We start from the raw sequence: 21,299 nt of genomic DNA, 5'->3' as shown, positions 1-21,299 counted from the left end.
ATAAGAGATGGAGCCAGGATCTGAATCTGCTCTGTTCCATGCTAGAGCCCAGGATCTAAACTCTACAGCTTCCTAGAATTTAAATGCCTCCATTTTCAATGAAAACTAGAAGACATTAATTAAAACATGCATTTCATTTTAAAGCATGTAAATGAAAATCTATTCCAGACTTTTCATAAATATATGACTGCTATTTTGGAAAAAAGACTAAGTCTCCATTAAGAACATGCTAGCCAGTATGGAGATTCCCTGGAAATCTGGAAAGGGAACCACCATCTGACCCAGCTATTCCTCTTCTCGGACTATACCCAAAAGACTTAAAAACAGCATACTACAGGGACACAGCCACATCAATGTTTATAGTAGCACAATTCACAATAGCTAAACTGTGGAGCTAATCTAGATGTCCTTCAGTGGATGAATGGATAAAAAAAATGAGGCATTTATACACAATGCAATATTACTCATCATTAAAAAAAGAACAAAATCATGGCATTTGCAGGTAAATGGATGGCATTGGAGAAGATAATGCTAAGTGAAGTCAGCCAATCCCCCCCCAAAATGCCAAATGTTTTCTCTGCTATAAGCAGGGTGACTCATAGTGGGGTGGGTAGGGAGAACATGGGAGGATTAGATTAATTCTAGATAGGGAAGAAGGGTAGGAGGAGAAGGGAGGAAGATGGGGATTAGCAAGGATGGTGGAATGTGATGGTCATCATTATACAAAGTACATGTATGAAGACTTGAATTGGTTGTCAACATACCTTATATACAAACAGAGATATGAAAAATTGTGGTATATATGTGTATTAAGCATTGTAATGCAAAAAAAGTACATGTATAATGGCATAAATTGACATGAACATACTTTATATACAGAGAGGAAAAATTGTGCTCTATATGTGTAATAAGGATTGTAATACATTCCACTGTTGTCGTGTATTTAAAAAAATAATAAAATCAATTAAAAAAAAAAGAACATGCTAGCAAGAAGTTTTGGCTGGGTTTAGGTTTCGTAGGTCCTTAAGAATTATCTTGTTCTCAGACAGTTCATCTGCTCAGAGTTAGTGACAAATTCAGATTACACAAATCCCAGCACCTCAAGCTAAGGTGAATCTTTGGAAAATCCTTCCATCTTTAAATAGATTTTCACAATCAAGGTACTCTTCCCCAGATTTCATATGTCCAACTCCTGAGGCCAGGGGAGCCCTAACTCTGACCTTCTGAATCCCCCAGCAAGCCATGACTCTGCCTTGAGTACCTCAGGAAAGATCTCCCTGCGCACAAGTCCCTGTTTATGCCATCACCATGATGGCCCAGCTCCCAGGCCCTAACTTCCATATATTAATGCTACATGACTACCTGTACTGCAGATGGACCCTCCTCTCACCTTTCCCAACTCCTGGAACCCTTCTGTTGTAACCTCAAGCTCCATCACTGGCTACACTCCCACTATCACGAACCCCCTCTCTCAATTTTCCCTTCCCTTCTCTGACAGAAACCAGGCCCTTGTGGCAGCCCTCTTGATGGCTGCTGCTCTGTCCCTCTCAATACTTACTCTGCTGGGCATGGCAAGGAGCTCCTTGGTACCACTTTTAGACAGTTCTCCCTCCCTCCTCCTTAAAAGCTGGATCTTTTGTCATGAGACTGCATCAATCAGTATCTTTCACTGTTGCCATCATATCCCATTCCTCAGACAGCTCTCCTCACATCCCCATGATTTTAGCCTCTATCTCATTGCCACTTTCCCTAATTATTATTCCTGTCTTATAGGATGGGAATTGTAAATGAACCTCTGACCCCTGTTCTTTCAAGTCTTAGAACCCTTTTCCTATCATCAAACCTCTCAGCCTCACACCGTAGACCCTACACTTTTTTTTTTTTGAGAGGGAGGGAGGGAGGGAGGGAGAGGGAGAGGGGAAGGGGGGGAGAGAGAGAGAGAGAGAGAGAGAGAGAGAGAGAGAGAGAGAGAGAGAGAGAGAGAGAGAATATTTTAATATTTTTTAGTTTTCGGAGGACACAACATCTTTGTTGGTATGTGGTGCTGAGGATCGAACCCGGGCCGCACACACGCCAGGCCAGCGTGCTACCACTTGAGCCACATCCCCAGCCCCAACCGTACACTCTTCTATAATCAAAATCTATGCAGCCCACCTACTGACCACTGCATCGTATATTTCTATCTACCTGAACTCATAAACCCTCAACCTACAACCACTGGTACCTCTACTTTGTCACTGCTGTTCTCTTCCCTAAAGTTTTTCCTTCCCTCCTCACTAGCTTAACTTCCAAGGCAAATCATATACTTTTCCCCTCACAACTCCTTTATTTGCTTTTATTTCACTGTATTCAGGAAAACACAACCCTGAAGAAATCTACTTCTCTGTCTACTTTACCTGTTGAGCTGAATATGGCTACAAATAACACACAACTTTATGGTCTCTTAGCTCCCATACTACATTTTCCTAGTCTGGTAGTTCTCAATTCTTTGAACATAGACATTAATTGCTCCAACACCATTTGCTGAAAATTATATCCTTTCCTGCTGAGTTGCTGGGCATCTTTGTCAAAAATCTATTGACAAAATATGTGTGAGTCTACTCCTGGTTCTGTTGTGCTCCACTGGTATCTACACATGAATGCTACACTGTCTTGATTATTGTAGGTTTACAGAAAGTGTTTTAGTCAGCTTTTTCACTGCTGTGACTAAAGGACCTAACTAGAACAACTGTCAAGGAAGAAAAGTTTATTTGAGAGCTCTCAGTTGCAGATGTCTTATCCATAGAAGGCTGGCTCCATTCCTCGGGGCTCAAGGTGACACAGAACATCATGGCGGAGGAGTGTGGCAGATGGAAGTAGTTCACAAGATGATCAGAAAGCAGAGAGAGAGAGAGAGAGAGAGAGAGAGAGAGAGAGAGAGAGAGAGAGAGAGAGAGAGACAGACACTCCACTCCCCAGACACCAAGGAACATATATCCCTAAGCCACTCCCCCAATGTCCCACTTCCTCCAGCCACACTCTATCAGCCTTCAGTTACCACCCAATTAATTTCTTTCAGAGGATTAATTCACTGATTGGGTTAAGGCTCTCACGACCCAATTATTTCTTCTCTGAACCTTCTTGCATTGCCTCACATGTGAGCTTTTAGGGGACACCTCACATCCAAACCATAACAGGAAGTAATGAAACAAGGTATTTATAAGTCCTCCAGCAGTTTTTTTAATAGCAGTTTTGGCTACTCTAGATCCTCTGCATTTCCATATGCATTTTACAATCTGCTTATCTACCTCTACAAAAAGCAGAAAGGAAACAAACAACAAAAATAAACTAGCTGGTGCTATGATATGGGATTATATGGAACCTACAAATTAACTTCAGAATTGACACCTTAATATCAAATATTCTGACCCATGAACAAAGTATATCTCCATGCTTTATGAATATTTTTTAGTTTATCTCAGTAATGTTTTATAGTTTTGATGTAAAAATCGTGTAATTTTTGTTGTTGCTATTAATTTACCCCTTAGTATTTCATATTTTTTAAGAAACAGAACTTTTTTAAAAAAATTATAATACATAAAATGTATCCCTTTGACTATTTTAAGTGTAAATTCAGAAGACTGAATATATTTACACCATTGTGCAACTCTCACCACTATCACCAGAATTTTCCAGTCATCCCATGCAGATATTCTATACCTACCAAACAATAATTCTCCACTCCCTCTCTCCCCAGCCTGTGGTAACTTCAAGTCTACTTTCCGTCTCTGAATTTGCGTATTCTAGGTACCTCATGTAAGTGGAATCATACAAAATTTTTCCTTTTGTATTAGGCTTATTTCACTTAATTTTTTCAAAATTCATCCATGTTATAGCATGGATCAGAACTGCAACCACTTTTTAAGGCTGAATGCTTATACATTCTGTATTCACTGTATACATATACCAAATTTTATTTATCCAGTTATCTGTTGATTGACATTTGGATTGTTTCCAAAAGTTGTTTGTTTATTTATTTATTTTGCATTGTAAATGATATTATTAAACGGCAAATTCTAATTGTTCATTGCTTGTATAAAAAATAAATTCTTCATCTGCTCACAAACCTGCTCACTCATGAAATTATTCTGAAATAATTTTAGATTTACAGAAAAGTTGTAAAGTAAAAAGATAGGGGAAACAGGGTAACTGGCACTAACATATCACATCACCTGGGTAGATTTGTCAAAACTAAGAAACCAACATTGATACATTACTATTGATTATACTTAGATTTCATTTGGATTTCACCATTTGTTCCACCAATGTCCTTCTCTGTTCTAGAATCCAATGTAGGATAGCACATCATATGAAATCATCATGTCTCCTTAATCTCTTCAGGCCTGTGACAGTTTCAGTCTTTTCCTTGAGGTATGGTTTGAACCTAGAATGTCTCTAGTCTGTGGCACTACAGGGAGGTGGTAGAAACTTTAAGAAGTGGGACCTAGTGGGAGGCTTTAGGTCATTGGAGGCATGTGGGCCCTGGTCTCTTCCTCCTCCTTTTCTTTTGCATCCTGGCTGTGAGGCAAATGGTTTTGCTTCACCACCTAGTACCCACCATGATATGTTGCCTCCCCACAGGCCTAAAAATAATGAGGCTCATCATGGACTGAAACCTCCAAAACCGTAAGCCAAAATAAACCCATTCTCTTAATAAACTGACTATCTCAAGTATTTGTTACAGTAACGGCTGACTAACACACTCATTATCCAAATAACAGCAATCTTGAGGAGTACTCAGATATTTTGTAGAATGTCCACCAAATTTGTATTTTTCTGATATTTTCCGCATGACTAAGCTGGAGTTATAGGTTACAGAGAAGAAAAATCACAGATGTGAAGTGCTTTTCTCATCACATCACATCATAGATACATGCTATCAATATGACTTTCACTATTGATGTTTATCTTGATCACTTGGTTAAAGCAGGAGAGATGCCTTGACTTTAGCCACAACCCCCAAGTTTCTTTGTGCAAAGTTTTTCCTAAGGAAGAATACAGGCTACACTGAGGGGGGTAAGCCTTACTTTGTGGTTAATACAATATTCTAAGATTTTTAGGAAGGAAAAGTTCTTCACTTTCACAGCTTTAAAGATCTGGCCAGCAGCTGATGCTAATGAAACTCTATTATATTTTTAAAGGCACATCCAAATGATTAAAATAAAAATGAGTACATATTTCTTAAAGTAGACTCTACATTCCAATAACAGAAGCAATTTGCTTTCCCATTAAAGGAAGCACTGGTCTGCATGTTTTAAAAATGTACTGAGTAAAACTGATTTTGTACATTAATTGCTGAATATAATCTCTCTGGAAAAGCTGAGCAGCCATACAGGCTCCTCCCTCTTTAGCAGACAGCACGAACACTCAGAAGACATTTTCATCCTTATCAGTGAGGCTTCTCCAATGAAGCTAATTTTACCAAGCACTCTTTTCCTGAAGAAAGGCATCAGGGATAGCAGTCTCATTTCATTTAGGACACCTTAATTTTTATCAGGTCATGAATCAGTGAACATCTGATATTAGCAGAGCTGAGGAAAAAGCATCTTGAATTCTTTCTGGAAATATGTCCAAAAACAAACCAGATGATAAGTATGGCCAGGAAAAATCCCTCCTGCTGCTCTAGAACAGAATCTTTCATTTAGAGACAAAGTAAGCTATTAAGAGCTTGGAAATTCAGCTAAACACAGAGAAGGAAAGGCTACAAAGTAGACTATTAGTGGCAAGCTGCACTCTTCTCTATAGATTCAGAAATAGCTGTAGCCTTTCTGCAAATCTTGAAAAAGAAGAGAAGGTCAAGATGTCAACACCGCTGTTACCACTTTGTTCATTTACTGTTTGCTAGGGGACAGGTGCTACATGCAGTCCCATGAGACACAGATCCTGTCCTCAGGAAGCTGACCTGTAAGAGCAAGGTTTATCTCTGTGGCCTCAGAAGCAGGATCAGTAACAACGGCTAGAAGGCGCCTTGTGAAGAACATCTGGAGAATTAAATCACTGCAAAAGTGAGCAGCCTGCACCTCACATGCCATCAATGGTGGGGTTCAAACAGAAACTGGATGTCCTACCCAGCAGCAGGAGTCAGGCATCAGTGTGTCATCAGTTTATAACATGACCTTGAATTACCCAAGAATCAAGAAACTTGAAACTTAAGTTCTTGGGTAATTTTATGACAGTGACTTCCTGTCTTCACCAGGGAGCAGAGATGAAAAATCTAGGCAGCTTTTAATACCCAAGTGAGAGAATTCTATTTCTGAAGATTAAGAGCCAATCATATCTATTTTGAAACTATCTAAATAACTCATAGGCAGCTCTTCCTCTCCTCTAATTTGTCAATTGTTCCATTGTTCTCTAATAGGCTTTGAGTTTCTCATGCTGCATATTGTTTGTTGTTGTTCTAGCAGCAAAAGTCCAACTTTGTATCATACGGTTAGTCAGGGCAGAACATTTTTACTGGAATATATTAACTGATTTGATTTCCGCACAATATTTATAGCATGGCTAGAGAACAAATATTAACTGAGATGTTTACTGCTCAATATACCAAGATCAATAAGACTTTAATGAAAAGCTCAAATAACATTGCAATAATGCTCCTCTTATGGCAAATGAAAATAAATAACTGCCACAGATAGTAAATATGTAATCTAACAAAAATTTTGAAAGGATTTGTAAAACTTTAAAAGACTGAATAACAAAAAAAGAGGCATTCACTTGTAAATAAAACATTTTTATGGTCACCTCAATGATCTAAAAAGTACCATACAGTAATGATTTGTGTCAGTGTACCTGCATTTCATATACTGAGAACATTATTTATAATTCAGGTAATTTTCCAAACTCTTCTTGGTTTCAGTGGATTTTCTTCACCAAACTCTCCCATGAGGTTCACATTATCAACAGATATATTGTTAATACATATGTATTCATTTAATCTATATGTTTGTTCAACATGTGTCAAATTTTCTCTCTTTAATAGTTCATCTTGGAGTGTCGTAGATTACAAGCTCCCAGTAACAGAAATATCAGAGAAAAGAGCTGAGTAATGGATGGCTATTCAATATATACTTATGGATGATGAAACTAATTATCAAATAAAATTATTCATTATTCTAAATTAGTTACTTCCTAATTCAAAGAGATGATTTAGAACAAAGTTAAGGCACTATGAAATGTTTAAGATTCCTTAAGCAGTAAAGGCATGACTATCTAAAAGGCACCAAAGCAAAGACATTTATAAATTCAAATATAAGGTACCCTAAAGAAAAAGTGAAAACTGAAAGTCCTGCTACTATGTAGCTGAATGCCACCCTATTGCTGTATTCACAGTGATACAGTAAAGACAATGTGTTGCACTGTCCTCACAGATTCAAGCAGAGTAAATGAAGAAAATAAAGGTAACTGGTCTCTGGCCATACTACCCTGAACTCGCCTGATCTCAGAAAATATAGGTAACTCAATTCAAGATACCTTTCCTGGATGAATGAGAATGAGAGGGAAGCCAACTGCAACAGGATACCAAGTGTCAAGGAGCAAATATTTCAGTGTTTTCACTGAACAAGGCACTGTGTCCAGGGCTGTGAAGATTTCCAAGGAAGATTTCCACAAAGGATGCTGTCTATGTTAGCCACGTTACTTAACCTCTCTGAACCTTAATTTCTGACCTGGCAAAGGAAATTATAAAATTACAAAGGAACTGAAGAAGCAGAGGGCTCAGCCCAAATTTGGACTCATAATGATAACCATACTTGGTGTAGTGTGAGGAGCAGGATGGTGACAGCATCAGCTGCAAAGACTAACCCTGCTCTCAGATGTGAGATATGAAGTACACTGCACACATGCTTGTCCACTCACAGTCACACTGAGCCTTACTATGACTCCCTTTCCTGCTAAATATAAAGGCAGCACCATCCCCCTTGATGTTCTGCCTCACCTTGGGTCCAGAGCAATGGAGTCTGCAATCTACGGACTGAACTTCTGAAACTGTGAGCCCCAAATAAACTTTTCCTCCTCTAAGCTGTTCTTGTCAGGTACTAACACACACCTGATCCCTTCTCAACATGAGGTCATAGGCATGAACAAACCAAAATCTTCACAAAACCCGACACCTACCTGCTAGTCTGACTTCAGAGAGCATTGTGAAGGTACACCTGGTAATTAACAGTAACCCAAGTCTTCCCATGTGTCCATCGCTCTTCTATATACTTTATGTATACAGTCTCATTTAATCCTCAACAACCCTATTTGATGTGAGCACTATAACTGGTCAGACCATTTTTAAAACAAAGGTGGAAATGAAGGTAGCACCAAAGTGGGGAGGGACTCAAATATGAAGGTATTTATCTAGGGTCTCACATATCTTTGCATTCCTAGGTCAGCCCTTACTTCCTTATGCTCAGTGACACTGCAAAGCAGGGCGTGTACCCAGGTGGTCATCTGCACAGGGGGCATTTAAGGGCTTAAGAACAAAGCGTTCTCTACCACAAGTTTAACAAGGTATCTCAACTTCCAAACAGAAGCTAACACACTGATGTTCTGAATGTGACATGATTGACTAGGTACAGCCTAAGCCATAGTTCTCAAACTCTAGTGGCCTCAGAAGCAACTGCAAAGCTTTCAAACTCAGATTACCAGACCCCACCCACCAGAGTGTCTAATTCAGCAGGTCTGGGGTGGGTTCCAAGAGTTTGTATTTCTAACAAGTTCCCAGATGATGTGTGATGCTGCTGCCAGGGGCCACATTTTGAGAACCATTTTCCTAAAAGAATGGAACCTAGAATGGACAAATTTGATTGGGGAGAGAAAATTTTTGCATGAAATTGTCTTAACTAATGCATGAAAAGTCTCCTTTCGTAATGAGAGAAATAGCAAAAGGGAAGAGATTAGGCATATGGAGATGCTGTAACAAACAACCTAGGTAACATGTTAGTATGGCAACTCTATTCCTAAAAATACCAAATGGCCACTCTGAGCCCCCTTTGGACAAATCATTACAGAAACTGCCAGAACTCAATAGCAGTTGTCAAGTATCTAAGATATTTAATTTTTATTTATATTGATCCCATTGATATATTTAAATATTGAAAGGATTTGAAAAGAAAGTAAATGTAGTATTATTTTTCTAAAAATACCAATAAAGTGATAATATTTAACTATCCTTGTAGTATCAAGTACTGAATACTGTCATGTTGATAGACTTTGTATAATAAAGGATTTATTTTTGGCTGTTTCTGAGTTTCACATCAATTTCAAGATTTCATTTTCTAATTCACACTGATATTTTCCCCTTTATATGAAAAATTGATAGTTTCTGTTGTTATAACCAGTTGACATTTTAATCCTGTTTATACATATTTATAATGTAAAAAAGGTTTAGAAACTTGAATTTATCTGGCTTTTAACATTTCTACAACAGTCTAAATTGGTGGGATTTTTTTTTCCCTTAAAATAAAGGGAGTGGTGTCTTGCATAAGCCAAGGCAAGTAAAAGAAAAGGTCTTTTGTATTTTACCTCTAAAGGATTCTATTTCCTTTCTATTCTTTTGGGGAAAGAAAAAAATGTTTCTTTCATATCGCATACTTAATTGTGGTTTCCTAGTACCCGATGAATATCAACAAATTTCAAGTTAACATAAAGGCTTTCAGGTTTCCATCTTCCCAGAGAAAACAAACAAAAAACAAAAAATATGCAGACATGTCTGGTTCAACACATCATCAAATCTACTGCCAGAGTAAAATTAAGCTGTATGATTAATCCTTCTCAAAACTCTTTTTGGAGAGCTGGTGAATTCTTTGCAGTGTAGTATGGGGCTGTTCTACTCAGGGTCAGTAGTTCTCATAATACATTGCAATCACAGTGTCTTTCTTTGGCACCTCCCCTCCTTACTTCAGTTTCTGCCAAAGCAGTTCAGTTCTATTCCAACTCCTCTGGCCTTTCCCAAGAATCAATAAAGGTTTCTATTCTTACCTTTGGTATTTATTCTTAAGATCATATTTTTTTCCTGTTGAAAACATTTGTTTCAAACAAAAATAAACTGTGCACTGTAAGTAAATCTACAACAATGTAAACAAGCTCAACTGCCACTGTGCTCTGGAGTCCTGCTATAGAAAAGCAACGCAAAAGTAAAAACAATTTTTAGAGGTACATATGAGACTAGAAAATTAATGTGTGAAAGAGGTTTATAAAACTCAACTTACTTGTACCTCTTTAGTCAGTAACAGACTGTTAGAGCTATACTTTTTTCCATTGAATTTTTCTGATTATAAAAGTAAATACAGGGGGCTGGGATTGTGGCTTATTGGTAGAGCACTCCCCTAGCACTGGCGGGACCCGGGTTTGATCATCTGCACCACATAAAAATAAAGGCATTGTGTTGTGTCCATCTACACCTAAAAAATAAATATTAAAATAATAATAATAATAATAAAGTAATTACAGGTGTCTTATGATATCCACATTTCTCAAATCTAGCAACCTATGTAGTTCCTTGTATATAAATTTTGCCACAAAAGAAAAATGTACTTAAATAAACTATTTAAGGGGAAATATACTGATTTTGTAACTTAGTTGAACTGCATCAAAATGAACTGAGGGGTGAGAGGATAGACAGCTGGCTACACATGTGATTGAGTTAGTAATTATATCAATGGTAGACTCTCCATGGTATGTAGATAGACATCCACTGTAAAACCCCTTTAAATTTTACTTTTGAAAGTTGTCAAGATCATTGTGCTGTTATGTGTAACGAATTAAAACAAATAAAGAAAGAAAAAAAATAAGCTCAACAAGCAGGTGAAAAAAAAAGTTTTCAAAATAAAATGTTAGGGAAAAGGAAATATGAAAGTATCATAGAAAAACTCCAATGTTCAAGAAAAAAAGAAGCGACATACAGACATCAAGCACATGCTTGGTTTTGAACTTGCTTTCACTACTTAGCAACCAATATATTATAAGTGTTTTTCTAAACTTTAAAATACTTTTCTAAATGGAATGAAATTTCATTATATGGCTATAGCATCATCTGTTGTTTCCAATTCTTCACTATTCTACACTAGAGATACTCTATTATATCCATATTTTTGTATATCTCTGATTATTTCTTTAGGATAAAGTTGTATAAGATTTCTGCCTCAAAGAAATAAACATTTAAAGATTTTTTTTTTCTGTGATACATTTTGCTAAACTCAGAAAGAATAGCAGTGTATCACAGATCTTACCTATGCAGAGGGATGATTTAAAATTTTAAATTAAATGCTTTCACAAATAAAATTTATCTAATGCCTTCACTTCTGCTGAAAGGACAAAGACTCTTTAAAAAAGATAAGTCTAGGGCTGGGATTGTGGCTCAGTGGTAGAGTGCTTGCCTAGCATGTGTGAGGTGCTGGGTTCGATTCTCAGCACCACATATAAAAAAAAAATAAAGTCCATTGACAACTAAAAAAATATTTAAAAAAAAAAGTCTAATATAGACAATCCTAGTAGTCAATGAATCTTGATTCCTAACCCAGTCATACCAACTCTAGGATTCCTGAAGGAATGGCTGACTATAGGAATTGGCAATGAGTGTTCTTTAGAACATCTTTTTGTGCCAGAAAGAGTATCATTAAAAATTAAGGAGAGGGGCTGGGGTTGTGGCTTAGCAGTAGAGTGCTTGCCTAGCACGTGTGAGGCCCTGGATTCGATCCTCAGCACCACATAAAAATAAACAAAATAAAGGTATTGTGTTCAACTAAAAAATAAATGTTCAAAAAAAATTAAGGAGAGGAGGGGCTGGGGTTGTGGCTCAGCGGGAGTGCACTAGCCTAACATATGCAAGGCCCTGGGTTCAATTCTCAGCACTGCATAAAAATAAGTAAACAAAATAAAGGTATTGTGTCCAACTAAAAAATATTTTTAAAAAAATTAAGGAGAAGAGAGGATATAAAAAATACACAGGATCCAGTCTGAAGGAGCTCTTACTTGCTAACTTTGTGACAATTTAAGTACAAAAATGAGTAACAAGCCTGCACAGTGGTGCACACCTGTAATCCCAGAGGCTCAGGAGGCTGAGGCAGGAGGATTGCAAGTTCAGAGCCAGTCTCAGCAATTTAATGAGGCACTAAGCAACTCAGTGAGATCCTATCTCTAATAAAATACAAAAAAATAGGGCTAGGGATGTGGCTCAGTGGTCGAATGCCCCTGAGTTCAATCCCCAGTACCCGCCCCCCCCCCCAAAAAAAAGAAAAAAGAGTAACAATAACAGACTCAAACACTTTGAATATCAAAAATCTTTAAACCTATAGTCAAATAATAAATAAATATATGAGTGAGTAAATAAATAAATAGAGGAAGAAATAAGTTAGGAAAACTTATAAGGAGGGAACTTTTGCTTTCTACTTCATAAACTGTCATAATATTTAACTCAATCAAGAATCATCAATGGATACTAAAAAGGTGCTTTATTGAGCAAAGACATTTACAACCTCAAAGATCTACCTGCAGCTTACTTATTAATTACAAAGGGAAAATGGATATTTTTAATGTGGAAAAACTGGATGAACTTCTCTTCACCAAGGGTTCAAACTTACCATCACCCATAATGGGATAAACTGACATCATGTAATTCCCATGAAGCCACAGGGAGGACTGCCAAGGACACATGACCAATGCAGCATTCTTAGTCAAACTTCACACACTTACAGTAAGTGAGGGGAAAATCAGAAAAACTCAAAATGAGGGACATTCTGCAAAACAATTGTGCTGTACTTTTAAAAATATGTCAAAGTCTTAAAAGACAAAGGCAGAGAAACTATTCCAGACTAAAACAGACTAAATAGATAATGCTAATTAAATGCAATCTGTCATCCTGAATTGGAGCCTGGGTTGGAAAAAAACTGCCATAAAAGGCTAATGGGATAAGTGGAAGAACCTGAATACAGATTGGATAATAAAATAATAATTTTTTAATTGTACTGTAGTTATGTATTGAGAGATGTTGAAGTATTTATGCATAAAGTTTTATAACATCTGAAATTTATTCTCATGGTTTAACAAAAATAAATATGATTACATATAAATCAATAATGTGTATATATATAGAGAGAAAGCAAATGTAAAATGTTACTAAGGGGTGAGTTTAGGGACAGGACATAATCAAGTTCATGGTATTACTGTCATTTTTCTCTAAGCTTAAAAGGCTTTTGAAAATGAAGTTTAGTTGTAGTTGGACACAATACCTTTATTTCACTTATTTATTTTTATGTGGTGTTAAGGATTGAACTCAAGGTCTTGCGCATGCGAGGTGAGCACTCTACACGAGGCGAGCGCTCTACCGCTGAGACACAACCCCAGCCCAAAAATAAAGTTTTAAAGAGAATTTTAACTAAATGCTGGTTTTCTTTCCCACTTTCCTACTAGAAAAGTAATATATACTCACTACAACAATGGAAAGCAACTCATTAAACTAGAGGTCTTCAAACAAAGTGGAAGCAAATTCTTTCTTTACCCTCCCACATAAGCAAAGACAAGCATTTGGTATATGTTTCCTCCATGTTTCACTAAGTTCACAAAACATGCATTTAGCCTGATGTCAAGTCATTCTTAAGAGTCATATGAAGTGAGTTATAAATATTTTACTAAATGTTCTGTTCCTTCCCAAACTCAGTGGCAAAAAATGACTAAGTAACAAGGGATTGAATCTATAAATCAGAAAAAATTCAGAGCTTATTACCTTTATTTTATCATTTAGAAAACATGATAAAATAATGTTTTATGTACAGGCAGTAGCCAATACATACTTCATAAAGTATAATAACAATTTCCACAAGAAATGCATACTTCTTTTCCAATAACTGCCAGCACCTAGCCAAAACTGTTCACATGTTAAACTCATGCTGATTCAGCACTTATGGTGGTGCTTTACCACAACAACAATGATAATGATCTCTCCATTACTAGCCCAAGCCCCTACCTACAAGTTTATGAGTTATGCCCTTGCAGTTTATAGTAATACACTCCATTTGTGAACTGTAGACACTTAGGTTAAATACCTAAACAAAAACAAGATTTGGCAGTTTCCAATTCCTTCTTGTCCTATGAATTTTCTTGTCTCTCTCAAACATAGTAGAAAAAGTATTACAAATGTATTTTTGCAGGGTAGGGAGTAAATGGACTGCAACTGATATTTCCTATCAAAATATGTTTTCTGTCTTATAATATCCTTTTTCAAATCCAATAATCATGTAAGAACATGTTCATTGTATTGAAGTTCCATGACTTAATGCTTAAAAATATTATCATAAACTTCTTTCAATACAAGCAGATAGAACTGTTTCTTTTCTATTCTTGCCTGGTCAACTAGAAATTTCAGAGTTAAATACTAAAAAATAGGGGTCTGGCTTCCTGAATTTCAATTGCCCCTCCTGGGACATCTTAACTATATTTCCCATTCTATAAAATGGAGACAATAATGCAAAGTTTACTACATAAAGGGTTTAGTCAAGAGTAAGAAATGGCCTTATTACTTGGCTACTCTGAAAATTTTTTCTTGATCAAGAAGTGGGAGGAAAGAGCAAATTTTTTCTAGCCAGGACCCTTCTGTTTTACATACACCAGCTTTGAATGTTTTCACTTGTTAATGCTTTCTAAAACTTACAGACACCCTAATATAGAGGTATCTTAGTCCTTCTAACCCAACTTCAGTGATGGGAAACATGGCTGGTAATCAGCATGATAGAGGTTACTGGAAGAAAACCCACAAAATGCTCCCACTTGGGTTTCCTTCTCTAATTAATTGCTATGGTTTACTGACAGCAATTAATGGGGGAAAAAAATAAAAACACTCAGGAGATTTAAGGATATTTATGGAAAAGTTCACTTTAAAAGGATAATGGAAAGAACAATAATTAGCTAAAACCAGACATAAATAAAAATGACCAAAACAAGTTCCAGAGCTAGGAATTAAAAGTTATTAGTAGGATAACAGTAATGATAACATCGTGTATATTTCAAAAAGCTGAAAGAAAGGGTTTTGAATGTTTTCACCATAAAAAAATGACAATGTGTAAGGAGATGGACATGTTTAAGCTGATTGAAACATTACATATTATGTACATGTATCATATCAAAACATTACCGAGTACCCCCCAAATGTGTAATTTTTATGTTTTTAATGTATCAGTTAAAATACATTCAAAATTATAAAAAGCACTAAAAACAAACATTAGTGCAGCTGAGCCCCCATAGGTCAGCTCTGCAAGTAGATTTATTCTTGAAGTACCAAACTGAATTTTTGGACCATGTTGGGCCATATTACTAAGAAAGATGAAAGGTCTCAGAATTCAGAGCCCACCTGCAATCAGCAGGAATCCCATACTCTGAAAACCAAGGCCCTTTACTGATATTACAAAGCAGGGCAGCTCTCTGTCAAGCCTTAAATAGAGGTGAAATACAAGAACAGTACTGCCTATTTCAGTAGAAAAACATTGATTTTTATTTTTTAAAAGACAACTCCCAAGGACCACAAAATCAAGAATATATAAAAGGGGGATGAAAACATTACACATTACTCTTTACTGACCCCTGTTGGCTGCCTTCAGAAGTGAAAAGCCCTGAACTCCAGGAGAGCCAGCTCAGAGAACAAGGTTCTTCCATGTCATGAAAAAAAAATCCTTTCACTTCAGATGACCCCTAGTAGAACTCAACCCTAAAGCACACGCTGCAATAATTTCTATTTATGGGGTTCCCAGAATGGAAATTGGGAAACGGCCTCATGGATCAGCCCCAAAGACCTTGCTAGGTCCCTTGCAGTTCTGTGACCCTCTACCTCTAGGTAGAAAAGCTTACATAAGTGCTGTCATGAACATTTCTGATAGAAGGAAAAGATTTTTTTACCTCTTTCTCTATTTTGAGCAGCTTCTTTACAGCCACCTCCTTGTCCTGTGATATCCATTTGGCTCGATAAACACTCCCAAAACTTCCTCCACCGCAGTTTTCAAAAAACTGCAAGTCATCAAATTTAATTTGCACAAAGGAGGTACCGAGAGACGACATCTCATAATGACAAAGTAGTATACTTCCACAAAATCTGCAGGAAGAAAGAAAAAAATTGAATTACAAATAAGTTTGAAAAATCCTTTGAATCTTACTTTAGATGGTGAATAACGGGTCCTCTGAAACTTCCAGAAAGGCCATGATCACTTAGGAAGAAGAAAAGCAAGACAAATCAAAATAAAAACACTCACTCTGGCAGCCCGTGCAAAATTCAACAGCAACTTGTCCAGACTTTGAAATGCAGCTGTCCACAGAGAAATGGCTCAGATTTCCCCCCAACAAAACCTGTAGCAGCACTTCCTACACCCGTATCCCAAAGAGCTCTGCCTAAAGGCTACTGTGTCACCAGGTCTCCTATCAGGAAGCCTGACAAACGGGAAGCGTCTTTCAGCAGCAAGCTAGCACAGCTCTCCTGGCAGCTGTGGTTGGCCACCTCTAATACACATAACCTAAGCCACGGAGCATCCCACACCAGCCCAGCCAAAATGCTGCCAACAAAATGCACAGTCAATGCTTAAACTCCCATAACATACTTCCAGCTTAGAGATGATAGAAAAGTTGGCCAAGTATCTTCCAAATGTGGCTTCCTGAACTGTATACTGTAGCAGAACTTAATTAAAGAGTAAAAAATTTGCCCCTGATTACAATATATTAAGTCATCCAAAGAACACTGCCAAGGATGTTTTAAAAAATATTATGTTTGTTTCCAGAGTAACACACTACCCCTCCTAGAGATTATTACAATGATATTTTCTGTGGTTTGAGGAGTCTTCCTATTCTCCACTAAGAATGACCAGGTAAATGATTCGGGCATCATACCTGGCCCCACCTTCCAAAAATATGTGTGTGTTGCAGGGGAGGATAAGGGGGAGAGAGAAAGCAATGTAGCAAAATGTTAAGAACTGACAAATCTAGGTAAAATTTTTTTCTGTGAGATTTGATTTCTTTTTCAAAATAAAAAGGTTGAGGGGACAGTTTGTATCAATATAAATTCACCAGATTTTCTCCATAAACAACTTGAGGCTCAGAATAATGTACACAGTCAACTCAGAGATCTTAATACGCAGATGACTAGGAACATCAGGTCACTAAGGAAAGCTGATTTCTTGCACAAAGCCAAACTGTGCTCTACTTTGGTGAGAGGGCAAGAAAGGGAAAGAGTTGTTTGTCTATCCTCTAAAATTTAGAAACGGTCCACAAAAAAATTGGGAGTTTGGGGGAACCATGTATCCAGTTATAGACTAAAATAATATTCATCCTACCGGCTTTTGCTACAATTCATACTCAGTTAATTGTACAAAAGAAAGTTTGGATAAAATTTAGGATTGTGCCAAAGGTAGGAACATACTTAAGCTAAAAAATTTGTTTAACAAAATGCAAAATACATGTGCAAGATTTTCTCATGTTACAGATGCTATGTCTATATTTTTTTCTTAATTAACAATTATAAAAAATGAAATAGGACTATAAAACTATGAAACATTAAGTCTTTTGCCCTACTGTTCCCCACATCTAATTCTCATTCTCCAGAGGCAACTAATTTCAAATTCTTTAGTATTTCTTTCTGGTATTTAGCTCCACATTTCTAAACAATAAGCTTATATTGCCATTTCTTGATTTTCCCCATTTTAGATAATATCTATTAATTTACCCCCATGAAAAATAAGGATTTAGTTTTCCTATATCATCCTCATTCTCCTCCACGCATACAAATGTCACACTTGCCCAATGCTGTTTTCAATCATACTGGAACATTTGGTTAAGTAAATATACAGAGTATATAGTAGTCTGACAAAGTAAATATTATATCCAGCAGTGATATACAGGATTTAATGCTTACATTTCCCTTCTTGAATAATATTTTGCCTCTTCTAAAGTTATTAGTTATCCTGTTTTTTGTAATTTGTTATTTATTTAGCATTTTATATTCCTAACATGAAAAGGCTATATTCCTAATAATACTCATCAACTCTTTCAAGAACTGAAAAATGTCTCTTAATAAACTGAAAACAGCAGGTTCTTTCTTTCTCCTTTTTTTGGTGTAGCAGGTGAGGGTTCTATTTTTTTCTTGGAGACATTTTCTCTGTACACCTCATCCTGCTTCAGTGTGGCTGGAATGGCTGCTCTCTAAGCCTGACCTAGACTAGGCCTTCCCTTTGCTACCATTCAAGAATTTTCCTTCACCTTTTTCTTTTGAGGAAATCCCTGTCCTTGGACCTTCCATTTTCTCTTTCTTGGTTTATTTCTGTGTTTTGACAACATCCCTCCCATTAGATACCTGGACAGAATTCACAGACTGCAACTCTTTTTGAGAACCTGTGTATTCTGAAATGTCTTCATTGGTAGCCTGGCTGAATATGCAATTCTGTGTAGAAAACCACTTTCTGTATAATTTTCAAGGTATTACTTCTTTTTCTTCTTGTTTCTAATGTGGTTATTGAAGATTCTGATACTACTCTTATAAGTAATCCCTTTTACATGATTTTATCTCTCTGAAAGCTTTTAGGATCCTCTATTCATCCCTGGAACTCCAAGTTTTATTGGGACATGCTTAGGGGTGAGTCTTTCTTAAATGCTGATAGAAAATTTGAACTCAGCTATCTGTAACTCATGTCTTTGATTCCAGGAAATTTTCTGGTGTTGTTCCTTTACCATTTAGAGCCACAATTTCTTCATGTCTTCTCACTGCACATATGCACCTGAAGAACAGCTAGCAGCTCCCCACATGTGCTGAACTATCTCACATCTCCATATTTTGCACAGGCTAGTGTCTCTACTTCAAATGCCTATCTCTGCCCAACAAACCTGTGTGCAGGGTACCTCTTTGAGCCCCATTAAGAAAACTTTATATTCTTTCTCTTCTGTACCTCAGCATCTTTCTAAATCCATTTATCTTTCCCACTAAATTCCCAACAGGCATACATTTCCAAATTCACTTCCATTTCCATCTGGTTATTCGGCACCCTGTACATAACCAGGCACACAGTGTGTACCTTTTCCATTCAAAACATTTGAAAAAATTAATAGTTTCTGGTTATTCTTTCATTGTGCATTTTGTGGCTAGTTTTCAAAGATTTCAATCAAATTAAGTAAAATCTGAGACCTGTAGATTTTACAAGTGCCCTCAGAGGATTCTGAAGTAAATCCTGATTTGGAAACTGCTACCTAGGCTTTCTGGGAGATTGAGGAGAGTGTGTGGATCTTCAAAAGGTCCCTCTGAGTCTCGAGGACTAGAGAAATCCTTTTCAAAATAAAGGTATAGATCTGAACTAGGATGAGATCAATAGGAATTAATCTAACCTCATGTAGAAGCACCATTCTCCAGGATCTTCACCACTTCACATGAGGCAACTAGTCATGTTCTTCCCAGAGTCACAGTTACTCACATTGTGATACACCCTGCCATTTGGGAATTGGCAATGCATGAATGGAACCATGCAATTACTTGAATGCTTTATTGAGACTGTAAAAAAATTAAGTCCCATCTGATACTGAAGAGACTAACTAGTGAGCTTGGCAAAGCATTGTGCACTTAGCTGAAAAACTTGGTTGAGGTTTCTATTCCCATACCCATATGAATGTCAGAAAAAATATATATATACATACATACACATATACATGTGTGTATGCATACATACCTTCTTCTGGTTTATGACCAGAAGAATAAAAAAAATCTGAGTTGTATGACAGTTATAACTAGAGCATCTTGGAGAAGACTGCTACCTGACCAAATTATGTTCCAGTTTTTCAAACTGAGTACACCAGTGGCGAGTCATCTGTGTAGGTTTATTTACACAGGGTACCAAATCACATATACTGTTTTCAACTCACCATGATAAAAAATTGCTTTACACACAAAAAAAGCAATTTTTCTCCATGTAACAATTTTCAGTACTAACTTTTTAGCACTGGCAAAGCTGTTTTAAATATTATCTACCACACAACACTGAGGGGTAACCTAGAACAGTAGTATCAGAATAAATCAAAGAATAGAAAGATGGCACAACTCTGAAGATCCTAACAATGTGGTCGGGTCCAATTATGTGAATACTTGAGTAGTATGCCAAATATTTTTAACCTAAAATTTTTCTTAAATTAAAATCAAAACAAAAATTTAACTACTAACTAAATGAATGAAAACATATACAGCATCATTAATTATCAAAAATAGTCATATGAAAATTAGAAATCTTAAAAGGAGTATTATTCTACTTTTTAAAAAGTTTTCAATCTTCTAAATTCCTTCCATTTAATGTCCCATGATTGATAGTCCAAAAGTTATTATTAAGTATACACTGTATTACTTGACCTCCTTGAAAAGTTTTAGTTTCAAACAACAGATATTTCAGCAGGTAGCAGCACAGCCCAGGGGAAGGAGCCCTACTAGATCTAGCAGCAAATCCAAACTTATAATCTATTAGACCTTGGGCAAAATACTAAGCCTCTTTGCTCTCAGTTTTCTCACTAGCAATAATAATTTTTCTGCATATAATTTAGAAAGTGGGAGATGATATGAAAGTGCCTTCCTTGGTGCCCAGTACATAGTATACACACAATAAATGGAAATCATTGTTTTCTTTTTCTTTTTTTTTAATAACATATTTAGCCATCAATATATTCCTTCAGTCTTCGTGGTCAGGTGGGCTTTCCTTGATAGTTTTCCTCTCCCCATTTTAAAAATTGTTTTCTTTTATCTTTCCATTACTTTTGCAGAGAAATTATTAATAAATAAATACTATTGGTCTATAAATCCTTTTCATGTACTTTTGTTTTCCTAACTCCTCTCTTTGTTGCCCTTTATTTTCTTGTCATTTTTCATTTTTGTCAGATCGATTTCATTAGCAATTATAGTTTTTACTTATTTTTCCCAGAGGGAATATGTAGTTATTAAAATGTAGTACTTTTTTTTTTTTTTTTGCACTTTTTAGATATTAGCATTTCTAGAACCTGTTTATTCAATCACAGCACTCACTGTGGTAGAGCCTGAGAGTACACACCTTCCATGGTGGCACTGTTCTTTCAGATCTTATCTACTGCCTATTACATGGACATCTAATTCTGGAAAACTGTAACCTGCTTCATCAAATAACTGAACATCATAATTTTAAAAAATAATTAAGTCTACTTGATAAAAGGATTAATTTTATTAGAAATAAGGGAACTTTGGACATTCTCTGGATGTTGCTACCTTTTAGTGTACATGGGCCTACAATTTCTGAATTTAGATTTTT

The 21,299-nt window shown here is 36.5% G+C and overlaps 1 protein-coding gene across 9 annotated transcripts in view; it reads right to left on the bottom strand.

Annotated features, from left to right (window-relative positions):
- Window positions 1–21,299, bottom strand: part of Map3k20 (mitogen-activated protein kinase kinase kinase 20) — a 172,133-nt gene that overhangs the window by 144,524 nt on the left and 6,310 nt on the right. For 7 of the 9 annotated variants that reach the window (XM_040294480.2, XM_078017615.1, XM_078017616.1 and 4 more), the window contains exon 2: window positions 15,910–16,102. In XM_040294480.2, the coding sequence (XP_040150414.1) occupies window positions 15,910–16,068 (159 nt within the window). In that variant the 5' untranslated portion in view covers window positions 16,069–16,102. Of the gene's footprint in view, window positions 1–15,909; window positions 16,103–16,259; window positions 19,613–21,299 lie in introns of those variants that run through there. The other 2 variants (XM_040294479.2, XM_040294481.2) reach the window with 2 other exon arrangements.

Source organism: Ictidomys tridecemlineatus, chromosome 7 (assembly GCF_052094955.1).
Source record: "Ictidomys tridecemlineatus isolate mIctTri1 chromosome 7, mIctTri1.hap1, whole genome shotgun sequence".
NCBI classification, from domain to species: Eukaryota; Metazoa; Chordata; class Mammalia; order Rodentia; family Sciuridae; genus Ictidomys; species Ictidomys tridecemlineatus.
Note: the sequence above shows the minus strand (reverse complement) of the source record. Positions and strands in the feature narration are given on the sequence as shown.